Genomic DNA, 14,873 nt, shown 5'->3' with positions numbered 1-14,873 from the left:
AATACATTCACGTTATCTCAAACGAATGAACATGTGTGACTTTATAAAAACAATACCTCCCTAAACCATGAATTCAGATGGAAAAACTCGACATCTTTATTTCTGCAGTCAGTCTCATTTTTCTTAAAACAGTTCAAACTAGTAAGAATTTTCCAGAAGTTACAGCTTGACTCACCCAACCTTCCAAGGAAAAAACAAAAAAACTTAAACAGACATTGTTTCACTCTCATCATTTCCCACCCTTACTAACAGTGGCAACTTAAATGTATCTTAAAGCACTCCAACCTCTTCATAGAGCCTATTAAATGAGTATCTTGTGGACACCCACACACAGTCATAGAATCCTAAGTGGTGCTCAGACCAGTCACATGTCAGTGCATTCTTAATTGCTAGAGCTAACATGCTCTCAGCATGGTCTTTTAATTACACCCTAATAATTTATTATAGTTTCTCTCTACAATGTAAAGTCTTGGAAATCACCCACTAAAAAGTGCCTGTGTACTCTGGGGCTTTGGCAGGCTAGGACAGAACTTCTGAGAACACGGTGTGTTCCGGAGAAGACAATCAATCTGAGAGGACTTACACAGAAACAGTTCATTCAGGACCTGGCTGCTGGCTTTTATCTGAGATCTGAGGATTTCACAATCACTTGGAGATACCTACAAGTGCATAGCACACCTTGGATATTACTCTTAACAATTACTTCATTTTGTAAAGAGGTGACTCCACCAACAGCAAAGGAGAGGGCCCAGCCCCAGCCACCAGGAATACAGTTCTCTGCCAGTAAGTGCCTAATGACTCATTTTCCTCAACAGAATTTTCATAAGGCTGGAATTCAGGGAGGGATGTCTGGAGAATGTCTGAAAGGAAGTTCACAAGCCACTGTCCTGCTCTTTGCTGGAGAAAGTGTCCCATGGTAGCCAGAGAAGTTGACTAAGGCAAACAGCTACATGTTTTGGTAACATTTCCCCATTACCTTTCATGTACAATCCAAGAAAGGTTGCCATGAAGTGTTTTAATCAGGTTGGGAACATTATAAACTTCGAAAAAAGAAAACCATTAGTGGAAAAATTAAGGACACAGTAGATTTAACAACTGTGTTTACGTGGAACCACAAAATCTATCCAAGTGAATTGCATTAAAACAGACAGAACACTCCAAGAAACTGTTGTATGTGTATTTTTTTTAATTCAGTCAACCATTTTACTAATCTGTCAAGATGACCAATTTCTTTGGAATTATGTAGATTTAGCCAAAATGAAATTATACATAAGATTTACTTTTCTTTTCAGATGCTTTTTTATTTATTTTTAAATCTTTATAATTACTAGATGTTCTCCTCTCTCAGAAGATATTCTGAGAGGAAAGCAAAAATACCACTCTTGTAAAGCCATTTCCATTCTTCCAAAGGTCTGCTGGTAAATTATTCTTACTGATCTTTCCATCTTTCTAGCCTGTGCATACACACCTAACCCATACTAAATTTCACCAGATGGCATTTTATTTCTTTAAAGTAAAGCAGCCGTGGGTTTAGACAGTTGAATTTTTAAACTTCTGTATTTACTGAAAGTGCATATGGTGCTATATGGACAAAGAAATTGTGCTGAAAGAAAAACATTTCTGTCTGCAATACCTCATAATCTTCCAGAGGAAAAAAAAGTGCAGTTATATGGCGCATTTCTCACAAAATCTTATGTGGCTTCAGTGTTCTTCCTCTGTTAAAAAGTAGATATATGTTTAATGTACAGACCTGCAAGTTTCATTATTTTAAATTCATCTTTTAGTGGCAAATAAAAATGTTATGCAAAACCCAATGACTTGCTAAAGTGATCCTTCAGTGAATTCTAGAAGAAAATGCAACATAAACCTGAACTGGTAAAAAAGAAAAAATAAAAACCTCTGTATGTCAACGTAAGCAGATGTTGGTGTAGTTACAAGGATGAGAAGGCTATAAAACTTCCCTTGAGTCACTCACAGTTCATTTGAGGGCCAAGAACGCCCCCAAAATCTGTTTCTAATTTTACAGAAATCTTTTGAAACTTGGCACGGTATTCAAAAGTCCGTGGAAAGAAAAAAACCTTGTCCTGGCTTCAGCTTCCAACTACAAAGACAGACTTGGTCCTTTTCAACGGTTTTCACAGATCCAGTGACCCACGCTCTGAAGACAGAATTAGCTAACTTTCAAAAACATCTGGAAAAATGAAGGTTAGTATAAGCAACCTCAAGTATTCTTAAAAAATTAGGGTTGGCTGGATTGAACGTGATCAGAGTTTTCTATTGTTTAGAAGGTGAAGATTTGTACATAAGTATTTACTTCCTCAATGGGTTGGGATTGGAAAATTGTTCTAAATATACTGTAGAAACATTTGTCCTTGCAGAGCTGGAAGAATTCCAGCAATTATAGCCGGATCAGTGGAAAACAATCAAAAGCTTTGTGGGGCGAGAGAAAAAGGATTTAGGTGTAAACAAAATCTTGCCATTTCTACTATTTAGCAGGAACTGTGTGTATGCCTAATTCTCTTTATTTTATGTAGACTTGGGTAAAAATCGTATTTGGAGTTGCCACCTCTGCTGTGCTTGCCTTATTGGTGATGTGCATTGTCTTACGCCCTTCAAGAGGTAAGAACTTTCTCTGATTTGCTCTATCTGCCTAGAATAGCTTGGAAAATGTACTAATGCAAGATCACAAGTGGTTGAACATTTCCTAAGTGCTTATGTTCCAAAGTAAGTCTGTTATTTCTAAGAAGACATATAAGCTCACAGATATGTTGTTGTGCAAGACCAGAAATACTGAGGAATTTAAGGCATGGGTAGGAAGAGATTTACAGTGTTATTTCAGCAATAGAAAAACCTAAGAACTATGCTGCATCACCCCCACAACCCCCAAAAATATATGCTAAATACAAGCTTTGACAGGCCTTTAGAAACAACATTTTTAACTAACATTGCTTTTCATTATTAGGTTTGTCTCGTGGAAAGTAAAAATGAGTAAGAATGGAAAAGTTAAAACAGAATCTATGGACTTTTTTTATTACTAAATAGTCTTTCCAAAAATTTAGGGAGGAAGTTGAGAATACAGATCTCAGGAATAGCTGTATAGAAAAAGCAAAGTTGTTGTTTTAGATGTAGTAGCACTGCACATCAAATTAGAAAACCAAACATTGTTAAGCAAGCATTTTGATCAGTCATAAATTGGATCCTTTTACAAAAAAGGCTTAGATTGACATTGATCTCACTTTGCTAAAAATTGGAAGGTACTATGGGCTGATATCAGAGCTAGTTTAAATATAAAGTAGGACTATGTTGATAGATAATCCAGTGATATTAGGGAAATAGCTTTTTATGAAAATATTTATAAAGAGAAACTCAAGCTTCTGAAATGGAAAAAAAATCCAGTAATAACAGGTCTTATGTCTTTGTGTCTAGGAAAGGGGAAAAATTTGTACTAATAAATACTAAAAGTTTATGATAACAAATGTGGGAAATATCTTGGTTAAAAGTTAACTGATAGTAAATGAAGATCAATAAAATAACTTCAGCTAAAGAATGTATGAGTCCTGAATGACTGGACTGTTGCTATTAAAAAGAACATAGAAAAATGTTTTGGAAAATTAAAAATAATCATGAGATTTTCACAGAATTACAAAATAGAATAGGTTAACCCATAAGATGAAGTCAGCTGATATCTTCAGTGTTAATTTCAGTCTTTGTTTCTGCTCTCTGCCAGCACAAGATTCTTCTTAGGCTGTTGAGAGGTATGTAGTGTGTGTACATATCTTTCATAAATTTTCATGTTAAAATTGTTTTCAGACTCGTCTCTCAACTCAGTGGTCTTGGGGCCACATTTCCCTCATACCAGCAATTGTCAGGTAGTGGATTAGGTCATATAGATCCTTTGAATGTTAATTCATTAAAAATTAGCTCCTGATTTTTAAAGAAACTCAACCTTGAAATTGATACTCTGCACCCTCAGAAATAAATGTTCTTGGAACAAAAGTTTGTTAATTTTATAGGGCACTTGCCTCCATGTCCATAGGGAAGGATGAATTTCACTACGGAATTCAAGCTATAATTTCTAATAAGAAATGCATTATATTTACATATTTACAAATGATGTATAGAGATACACATACACAGATATTTGTGTGATCACATATAATCTCAATCCCTACCCTCTTTCCAAGTTTAGTTATGTATAGCTTACATATACATATACGTCGTAAACTATATATAGTATAAAAGTCCTATGTAATTTATAATACAATTCTATTTTCAACTAACAGGAAAATTCTAAGAATAAAGTGATTTCTTGATAGGGTGAAATAATCAAATTAAACTCAAGTACTCAGTGAAATTTGAGTACTCATTCAGAAATAGAAAAATCATAAATAAGGTGAGAACTGTTGTTTTTTGGTTCATTATATCATTCTCTTTCTGTTCTAAATTTGCTGAATAACTTCTCAGAATGTCAGCTAAACAGCTTGTGAATGGCACTAGTCATTACCCTACTTTCCTGAGCAGGACCCGGGGAAGTCAGTGCCACAGGCAGCCCTGAAGTTAGGCGAGGTGGCCTCCTAATTTTCCTCCTTTCTTCTCACATCTCACTGGTCAATCAATCATCTCCCGTCTGGAGTGCCAGGTCCAGTCCTCACTCTCACATCTGCCCAGTGCCTATGAGAATAGGATCTGAGATGGCAAGGCAGGAAAGGGAAGGAGGAAGGGGTAAAAAGAACAGAGAATTCAAAGCTAAGCGAGCTCCTACTTAGCCTCTTTCTCACATTCATCAGAAATCCCATTACTTCACATTTGCCTTAGGTGCCCTCATATCCTCAGCCCAGAATTTTATGCACCAGTGTATGAACTGTCTTCTTCTGAGAAACTTAAAGCCACACTCAGGAAACATTCATTCATCCATTTACATATTAGTGTATTAGTTCTACTAACTCCCTGCTCATCATCATGCCAGTTGCTGAGGATATGGAGGTGCAGCAGTCTAGAATTCCCTCTGCAAGTTGGGGAGTAAGAATCCAGTGCTTTCTGCACCCAAAGATGCATGGTCAACACCACAGATACCCGAGAAGGATTTGTGTTATTTCACACCACGTCTAAAGGAAAGAAAAAAGAGAAAGGCTCTTCCATCCCAGGAGAACCAGCTTCAGGATTAAAAGGGTTTAGGAATAATTAAACTGGATTATAAGAACAAATATGAAATGTAGTAGTGAAATGAGAAAATCCATTTAGCTCACTTACAAAATATTAACTATAAGGAAAAACTTTTTTTGAAACTTGTAAAATATTCCCTTTTTAGTTTTGCCAAAGTGCGAAGCACACATGAATTTCTACCCCTTACTCCCAGGTTGTCCTTGCCTTCAGCTTACACCCCTTCAACTGACTCCTTTCCTCTCTCCTACCTCCATTCACTTTTTCTTTTGAGGTTCTTCTTCACAAGCATCACCCCTCTTCGTCTGTGAATATGCAACAAGGCTGAGAGTGGAAACTAAGCTCCTTGACTTCCCCTTATTTTTGTTCACCCCAAAGACAAACATAAAGACCTTCTTGTTTCAAGAGATTTAACAGAGGTTACAAAAGCAAAAAACTAGAAGTGAAAAGTTACAGAGGTTGCAGAATTTTGCAGGTAAATTCTACACAAACTTGATTCATGATTTATATTTTCTAAATACCTGGACCATTCCTCCTTGGCTTATAGAAAGAAATCGTAGGAACTATTTGACCTCGTTTCAGATTCTTTTGAGTATAGAGTTCCCCACATGGTGATGAACAAATACTCAACAAATGTTAGTTATTTTTTTTTCTAAAATTTCTAACATGTAGTAAATACTTCATAAATGATAGCATTTTGTGTCTGTGTTCTTCCATTGTTGAGAATATGTACTTCTACACTCAACAATAGCAACTATTCCATTCTGTGTGATGTATTTCAATTTCAAAAATGTCTTAATTCTGAGAGTAGAGAGCCTTTATCCCAGAATATCATCCCTGTTCCTATCCCCAACTTTTTTTTTTAACCAAAAACAACAAATGTTTCAGAAACTTTTGTGTCTGAAGCACTCATACAGAACACTGATGGCTCTAGGGCAAAAGCAAAACAAAAGGAAAGAAGAAAGATATAAGAAGCTGAAGGGTGGAGGAATGGAGAATAAGGCTGAGTAAGAGTAAAAAAGGAAAGGGTGGGTGGCTGTGTTGGCTTATGGCTGTAATCCCAGAATGTCAGGAGGCCAAGACGGGAGGATTTCTTGAGCCCAGGAGTTTGAGACCAGGCTGGGCAACATGGCGAAACCCTTTCTCTATTAAAAAAAAAAATACAAAAATTAGCTGGGCTTGGTGCCATGCACCTGTCGTCCCAGCTATTTAGGAGGCTGAATATCAGAAAAGTGTTTGGGAAGTTCAGGAAACCAAAAGGAAACTGACAGAGCTATGAGGCCAAAATCATTTAAACAAACCAACAAAGAGAATATGTATATACATATGTAATTGTGATTCTACATACATACACATATATATAAAATATGTAGTGATTATTTAGCTGAGTCTTGCCTTTTATAATGCATTGAAGGAAATATGTGAAGGCCACAGATAATTTGTATAGCACAGAGATCAATATTTTTTAAGAAGAAATATCATTTGGAAAGTCTGAATTTTAGTCAGAAATCCGTTGTTGTTGTTATTATTAGTATTACTAATTAGTATTCTATTACTACTGTAACTTCAACAATCACCTTTGGTAAAATAAGATATACGTGAGATAAAATCATCTTCAAAGGAGATATAAATATGTTAGTAGTAAAGTTAAAATATTTTCCCAGGACTAACATTCAGTCTATGAAACAAAGTCCCTCAAACATCTTAAGAGTTTTAAGCTTATTTTTTCACTATTCTTATGGAGAAAATATGGGAAAGTCTAAAAGGTTAAGTAAAAGTTTCAGAAAGTTCATGAATATAAAAGAGCTTTTTAGTCAAGATAAAGAAATCAAGTTTGCAGTTTATAGTTCTCTAATTTGCACGTGAATTTTAAAATCACAGATGAATCTTGGCAAACTCCCTTTGAGTTTCGCCAAATTCTAAATAATTTAAAAAGAAAACCAAATCTTTGTATGATTCTCACAATGGAGAGGCGTTTACCTGTCTCAGATTTCCAAAGTAAATTGAGTTACAACTTCGACGAGAACATCCAGTCATAGATATACCTTGAAAACCAGATTCAAAAGTCTGAGCCAGAGGTGTGCAATCAGGACTAAAAGTTTTTAAGAACCACAGACAGTCAAACTGAGCCATAAAATATAGCAATAATTGACAAATGGGATCTAATTAAACTAAAGAGCTTCTGCACAGCAAAAGAAACTAGCATTAGAGTGAACGGGCAACCTACAGAATGAGAGAAAATTTTTCCAATCTCTCCACCTGACAAAGGGCTAATATCCAGAATCTACAAAGAACTTAAACAAATTTACAAGAAAAAAAAAATCCCATCAAAAAGTGGGCAAACGACATGAACAGACATTTCTCAAAAAAAGGCATTTATGCAACCAACAAACTTATGAAAAAAAGCTCATCATCACTGGTAATTAGAGAAATGCAAATCAAAACCACAATGAGATGCCATCTCATGCCAGTTAGAATGGTGATCATTAAAAAGTTAGGAAACAACAGATGCTGGAGAGGATGTGGAGAAATAGGAATGCTTTTACACTGTTGGTGAGAGTGTAAATTAGTTCAACCATTGTGGAATCCTTGTGATTCCTCAAGGATCTAGAACCAGAAATACCATTTGACCCAGCCATCCCATTACTGGGTATATCCCCAAAGGATTATAAATCATTCTGCTATAAAGACACATGCATATGTACGTTTATTGCAGCACTGTTCACAATAGCAAAAACTTGGAACCAACCCAAATGCCCATCAATGATAGACTGGATAACGAAAATGTGGCACATATACACCATGGAATACTATGCAGCCATGGGACATGCAGGGACGTGGCTGAAGCTGGAAACCATCATTCTCAGCAAACTAACACAGAAACAGAAAACCGAACACTGCATGTTCTCACTTATAAGTGGGAGTTGAACAATGAGAACACATGGATAAAGAGAGGGGAACATCACACACAGGGCCTGTTGGGGGGTGGGGGGACTAGGGGAGGGATAGCATTAGAAGAAATACCTAATGTAGATGACGGGTTGATGGGTGCAGCAAACCACCATGGCACATATAATATCTATGTAACAAACCTGCACGTCCTGCAAATGTATCCTAGAACTTAAAGTATAATTTTAAAAATTGCAATAATTAATACAGTAGCATGTAATAAAACGATCTTCTCATAAGACAGTCAAATACTAACCAGTCTCTTTTTATTTCTCATTGTATAGAGAACCAAGAACTTATTTTTCATTTCCAGTATCCTTTTTAATTGACTAATATGCAGTAAGAACAGAATAACTTACAATGTTTATTAATATTTATTCCCATTAATAATAAAAACAGTATTATTTAGTATCAAAATAAAAATTTTAAATACAGGTTATGATTTATACTTGGTGGAAAAACAGATATGTTAGGACCTTTTAAGGAACAGGATATAACAATTGTATGTTAAAAAAGAAAACAGATAACAGGCGAGGCGTGGTGGTAATTGCAGCACTTTGGGAGGCTGAGATGACGGATCACTTGAGGCCAGGAGTTCAAGACCAGCCTAGCCAACATGGAGAAACTCCCTCCCTACAAAAACACAAAAATTAGCAGTGGTGGCTGACACCTGTAACCTCTGCTACTCAGGAGGCTGAGGCAGAATTGCCTGAATCTGGGAGACAGTGGTTGCAGTGAGCCGAGATTGTGCCATTGCACTCCAGCCTGGGCAACAGAGCAAGACTCTGTCTCCCCGCCACCCCCCCACCAAAAACAAAACAAAATCAGAGAACAAATGAAATAGGCACATTGAAATAGGCACACAGAAAGATACTAACTACCAATACTTAAGAAGAAACAGAAAACATGAGTGGTGCTATAACACCAAAAAAGATTGAATTAGTCATTTTAAAACTTCCCACAAAAAAAAAAAACAAAAACAAAAACATAAAAACTTCCTAAGCTCAGATGGCTTCACTGACAAATTCTACCAAACACTTAAAGAAGAATTATCACAAATTCTTCACAAACGTTTTCAAAAAATGAAAGAAAACACTTCCCAACTCATTCTATAAGGTATTACCCGCATTACTATAATGCCAAAACCAAAGATGTCACAAGAAGAGAAAATTATAAATCGGTATCTCTTATGAATATGGATGCAAAAATTTTCCACAAAATACCAGCATGCCAAATCCAGCAATATATAAAAAGGATTACACACCATGACAAATTGGGATTTAGCCCAAGAATACAAGGTTGGTTTATCATTTGAAAATCAATTAATAAACTTTATTAATAGAAAAAAGGACAAAAACCTCATAGTCATAATAGACACAGAAAAAGGATTTGACAAAATGCAGCACCCTTTCATGATAAAAACACTTAACAGATTAGGAGTAGAAGGAATTCCCCAACCTTATCAAAGACACCTACAAAAAAAAACCAGAGTTAACATCACACTTAATGAAAGCTAATGTCACACTGTGTCCGGAATTGGTGGGTTCTTGGTCTTGCTGGCTTCAGGAGTGAAGCTGCAGACCTTCACAGTGAGTGTTACAGCTCATAAAGGCAGTATGGACCCAATGAGTGAGCACTAGCAAGATTTATGGCAAAGAGTGAAAGAACAAGACTTCCACAGTGTGGAAGGAGACCCCAGCGGAGTGCCACTGCTGGCTCAGGCAGCCTGCTTTTATTCTCTTATCTGGCCCCACCCACATCCTGCTGATTGGTCCATTTTACAGAGAACTGATTGGTCTGTTTTACAGAAAGCTGATTGGTCTGTTTTGATAGGGTGCTGATTGGTGCCTTTACAATCCCTGAGCTAGACACAAAAGTTCTCCACCTATTACCTAGATACAGAGTGTCAATGGGTGTATTTACAAACCCTGAGCTAGACACAGGGTGCTGATTGGTGTGTTCACAAACCTTGAGCTAGACACAGAGTGCTGATTGGTGCACTCACAATCCCTTAGCTAGACACAAAGGTTCTCCAAGTCCCCACTAACCTGAGGAGCCCAGCTGGCCTCACCCAGTGGATCTCGCACTGGAGCCGCAGGTGGAGCTGCCCACCAGTCCTGTGCCATGCGCTGGCACTCCTCAGCCCTTGGGCCATCCATGGGACCGGGCACTGTGGAGCAGGGGGCGGTGCTCATTGGGGAGGCTCAGGCCGTGCAGGAGCCCATGGCGGAGGGGGAGGGGCAGGGGGTGATGGGGGGCGGGGGGGCGGAGGGGGTGACAGGGGACTGGGGGGGTGGGGGGAGCGGGAGAGACTCAGGCATGGTTGGCTGCAGGTCCCGAGCCCTGCCCCGCAGGGAGGCAGCTAAAGCCTGGTGAGAAACTGAGGGCAGCCTTGGTGGGCCAGCACTGCTAGGGGACCCGGTGTGCCCTCTGCAGCTGCTGGCCTGGGTGCTAAGTCCCTCACTGCCTGGGCCACTGGGAGTGTGGGGCCCACCAAGCCCACGCCCACCCGGAACTCTAGCTGGCCGGCAAGCGCGGGGTGCAGCCCGGGTTCCCCTCCCTGCCTTTCCCTCCACACCTCCCCGCAAGCCAAGGGAGCCGGCTCCAGCCTCGGCCAGCCCAGAGAAAGGCTCCTACGGTGCAGCGGCGGGCTGAAGGGCTCCTGAAGTGCGGCCAGAATGGGTGCCGAGGCCGAGGAGGCACCCAGAGCGAGCGAGGGCTGTGAGGGCTGCCAGCACGCTGTCACCTCTCAACACTGTTTTCCTGCTAAGATCAATAAGAGGACTTGATGTCCTCTCTCATCGCTTCTGTTCAACATTTTATCAGTGGTTCTAGCCAAGGCAATTAGGCAAGAAAAAAATATATAAAGTATCCAAATTTGAAAGGAAGAAGTAAAACTCTTTCTACTGACAGATAACACAATCTTGTTTGTAGAAATCCTAAGGAATTCACTAAAAAACTATTAGAACTAACAATACAGTTCAGTAGGGTCGCAGGATACGAGATCCATGTATAAAGATCAATAGTATTTCTATACACTCTCAATGAGCAATCCAAAAAGATCTAAATAAGTGGAAAGACATCCCATGTTTATGGATCATAAAACAATATTTTTAAGATGGCAATACTGCCTGAATTTATCAACAGATTAAATGTAATCTCTATCCAAATCCTGGATAGCTTTCTTTTTTTGCAGAAAGTGACTAGCTGATCCTAAAATTCATACAAAAATGCAAGGGACCCAAAATAGCTAAAACAATATTGAAAAAGAATAATAAACTTAGAGGAATCACACTTCCTTATTTTAAAACTTACTACAAAGCTCCGTAATCAAGACAGTGTGTTACTGGCATAAGGATAGATATATAGATCAATGGAATAGAATTGAGTGTCCAGAAATAAAGTCTTTTACTTAGTTAATTGATTTTTGATGAGGATGCCAAGACAATTCAACGGGAAAAGTCTTTTCAACAAATGATGGTGAAACAATTGGATATCTATGTGCAAAAAAAGATGTTGGACCCAATTCCTCACACCACACACAAAAATTAACTCAAAATGGATCAAAGACTTAAATGTAAGAGCTAAAAACTATAAAACTCTTAAAACATACAGATACATTTTTATGTTTTTGAGTTAGGCAAATTTTCTAAGATATGACCAAAAATGCAAGAAACAAAAGAAAACATACATAAATTGGACTTCATCAAAATTTAACATTTTAGGGTGGCCAAGAATACCATTTAAAGAGTGAAAAGACTACCTAGAAAATGAGAAAAAATATTTGCAAATATATATCCGATAAAGGCCATGCATCTAGAATATACAAAGAATTCTGGCAGCTCAATAATAAAAAGATAAATAACTCCATTAAAAAATGGACAAAGGACAGACATTTTGCTAAGGAAGATATACAAATGACTAATAAGCACATGAATGATGCTCAATGCTATCAGTCACTGCAAAATGCAAAACAAAATCACAACAAAATACCAGGAATGAAATTGCAGAGGAGCAATTAGGCATCCGTTAAAGCCTAAAGATTGTGAAATGGCTTGTCCCTGGGGGTGCAGTAGAAATAGAGACAAGCAGTAGACAGGGTTGGCAGGCCTGGGTGTTGGTTAAGGAAGAGGAAGGTCAAGGATCACACCAAAATATTTGTATTGAGAAACTACATGAATGGTAGGTAGTGCCATTTACTTGGAGAAATTTGGAAGAGGAGCACAGAATTTTTTTTCTTAGCATTAAACATATTGATTTTGAAGTGCTTGTGAGATACGTAAGTGGGGATTTTAAAGAGGAAGTTTAATGTACGTGTCTGGAGTTCAAAAGACAATCCAGTGAAAGTCAGGTGTGGTAGTGGGGCGAGGGGGTGGGTCAGCCCAGGGATATGTAGTAGAAACCTTGGGAGAATGAAATGACCTAGGAAAGTTGCTCTTCCTCCAGCCCCATGTAGAAGCAGTAACAGCCATGCCAAAATGTCAAGTAGAGATTAGGGGAAAAAGAGCTGGCAAAGGAGACTGATGTCTTCAAAAATAAACAAGGCTTGCTTTCATCTTCAGAGTCACCAGAGGGTCATTTGCCATTCATGTTCTTACACATTAGGTTGATTATATCTTATGATCTTTGAAAGCCTTAGTTATCCAGAAAAATAAATGAACCCTAATTAAAATAATATAACATAACAATAAAATAACACACAAATGGGCTATTTTTAAAAGCCCGGCAAATCCTTTGAATAACTTATGTTATTCAGTATTGTTCATAGAGAAAACCATGGAAAATTGCTGTTAGAGCTGAGACATTCTTCAAGTAGGCAGTAATAATAGTAGCAGTAAGTAGTTTTATAATAGCTAGCAACCTATTTGCTTTGAAAAAGCTCAAATTACCTCACTTTCTCTTAACCTAGGTTTTGAGGTGTAGTTATTCTAACCCTTTGTGTGTTGCTTGGTTCTTGCCTATTTTTGTGTTTGTTGTATGTTGTTGTTTTATTATGTGTACACTTATACTTTAATTATAGTATAGTGGCAAAGTATCTAAAACCAGATGCAGCTGGATTTAAACCCCAGCTTTTCTATGTATTAGGCAAGTTAGCTCGCCTTGCTAATTTTCATTTCCTAATCTGTAAAATGGTGTCCACAAAAGTATTTACCTCAGATGGCTGCTGTGAGGATTTAACAGGACTATACATGTAGAGTACTTGGTATGTACAAGAACTTATAAATTATAACACTTTCTATTACTCATCTAAAGCCACCTCATGTACTTTTTTTTTCAAAGTTGTCAGTCTTGTTCCAATTTGATCATATTATCTTGTAAATAGTATATTTCCCATCCTAATACTTCCTGTCCTTGCCCCTGTGGTGCTCACTCCAGAAACAAACAAAACCCGGTGTGATAATTGGAGATGATACCTCCCCACAGGTAGCACCTCGGCAGAGCCAGCAGGAAGATGGATGTGTTTTCCCTGAGAGCCCTAGTCCCTTTCCTTGGTATGACCTCATATGCATCAATTACAAATCAAGTGCAAAAGTGAGAACAAAAGGACCTGCCAGCCATTTGTATGCCACTTAATTTTCTCATTTGGTTTATGCTGAAGGTTAGAACTAACATCCAATGTCTCTGCTGTAACACCCATTCCTAATTTTTCAGTACTAGACAATCAAATGGCAGAAACAGACACAGAAGCCTAATTGAAGCACAACGTTTTAAGAAAGAATTAAGAGAATAGTAAATCATTACTTGCTTGTGAATCATTTCTGTGAATTGTAATTTCTTGGATTCATAATTGAAATAATTTTCAGCTTTGCTTTAATAAGCTGAAAATGCAAATAATTAAAGCATAGTTAATTAGAGTGTTTAAGCAATGTATGAGTAACTATACTAAAGATGGGCCAAAACGAAGTTAAGGGCACTGGCAAAAATTAAGAGCTAATCAAGTAAGTGTTAACATATACAGAGGAGAGATATGCTTTCAGAATTCATGTTTACTTCTGTTCAACCATTAGAATTTAAAAATTATAGATGTCAAAGCTAATCTTCCAAAATCATCAAGTAATTACATTTAATATTAAAAGATTATTTGGAAGGGGACATGAAAATTCATTTGTTGATCCAATAATTATTAATGGAATATTTTCTGGGTGACTAGAACATTTAGTGTATTTGGTGCTGTGGAGATATATTTTATACTGATTTACACACAGACACACACATACACACATTCCAAACACTAGAAAATAATGACCCCAATGCTTTTTCCATAATCTTACTTAAGTCTAGTCTGGGGCAGAATCAGTCCCCTTGCCTTTTGTCCACTTTTCCAGGTCTGGGAAAGGGAATATACTTAAAGAAGAGTGCATTTGAAGGCAATGAGCAAGGTCATTGAACAGGGGGACAAACATTAAAGGAGGCCATTTACATTCCTTGGAAGCCATGGTCAACACTCAGTTATGTGGAATCTCTTCTCCATGACATATGGATTGCTCTGCAGGCCAGCCTCACCCACCTACCATGAGTTTGTAGTCAAGGAATGATTCCTATAGGCACAGGAGTGCATTGAGCAAAATAGATTCAGTGAAATCATTAAATTGAGATTCTGAACCTTTGCAGAAGAATCATCAAGGAGACTGGGTAAAAACTAAAACTACCAGGACCCCACCCCCAGAGATTTGGATTCAGTAGGTTTGAGATAAGTACTAGGAATCTGTTTTTTATATAAGCACACTCCAAGGGGCTCCAAGGACCAAATTTTTATAAATATT

The 14,873-nt window shown here is 37.8% G+C and overlaps 1 protein-coding gene across 3 annotated transcripts in view; it reads left to right on the top strand.

Moving 5' to 3' along the window:
- Nucleotides 1-233: 233 nt before the first annotated feature.
- Nucleotides 234-14,873, top strand: part of FAP (fibroblast activation protein alpha) — a 74,655-nt gene continuing 60,015 nt past the window's right edge. The window contains exons 1-3 of one of the 3 annotated variants that reach the window (XM_024927941.4): nucleotides 234-783; nucleotides 2,027-2,205; nucleotides 2,535-2,619. In XM_024927941.4, the coding sequence (XP_024783709.1) occupies nucleotides 2,200-2,205; nucleotides 2,535-2,619 (91 nt within the window). In that variant the 5' untranslated portion in view covers nucleotides 234-783; nucleotides 2,027-2,199. Of the gene's footprint in view, nucleotides 784-850; nucleotides 2,206-2,534; nucleotides 2,620-14,873 lie in introns of those variants that run through there. The other 2 variants (XM_063595202.1, XM_063595203.1) reach the window with 2 other exon arrangements.

The sequence above is a fragment of the Pan paniscus genome, chromosome 13, assembly GCF_029289425.2.
Source record: "Pan paniscus chromosome 13, NHGRI_mPanPan1-v2.0_pri, whole genome shotgun sequence".
NCBI lineage: Eukaryota > Metazoa > Chordata > Mammalia > Primates > Hominidae > Pan > Pan paniscus.
The sequence above is the reverse complement of the archived record's forward strand: the minus strand, read 5'-3'. Positions and strand labels throughout refer to the sequence as shown.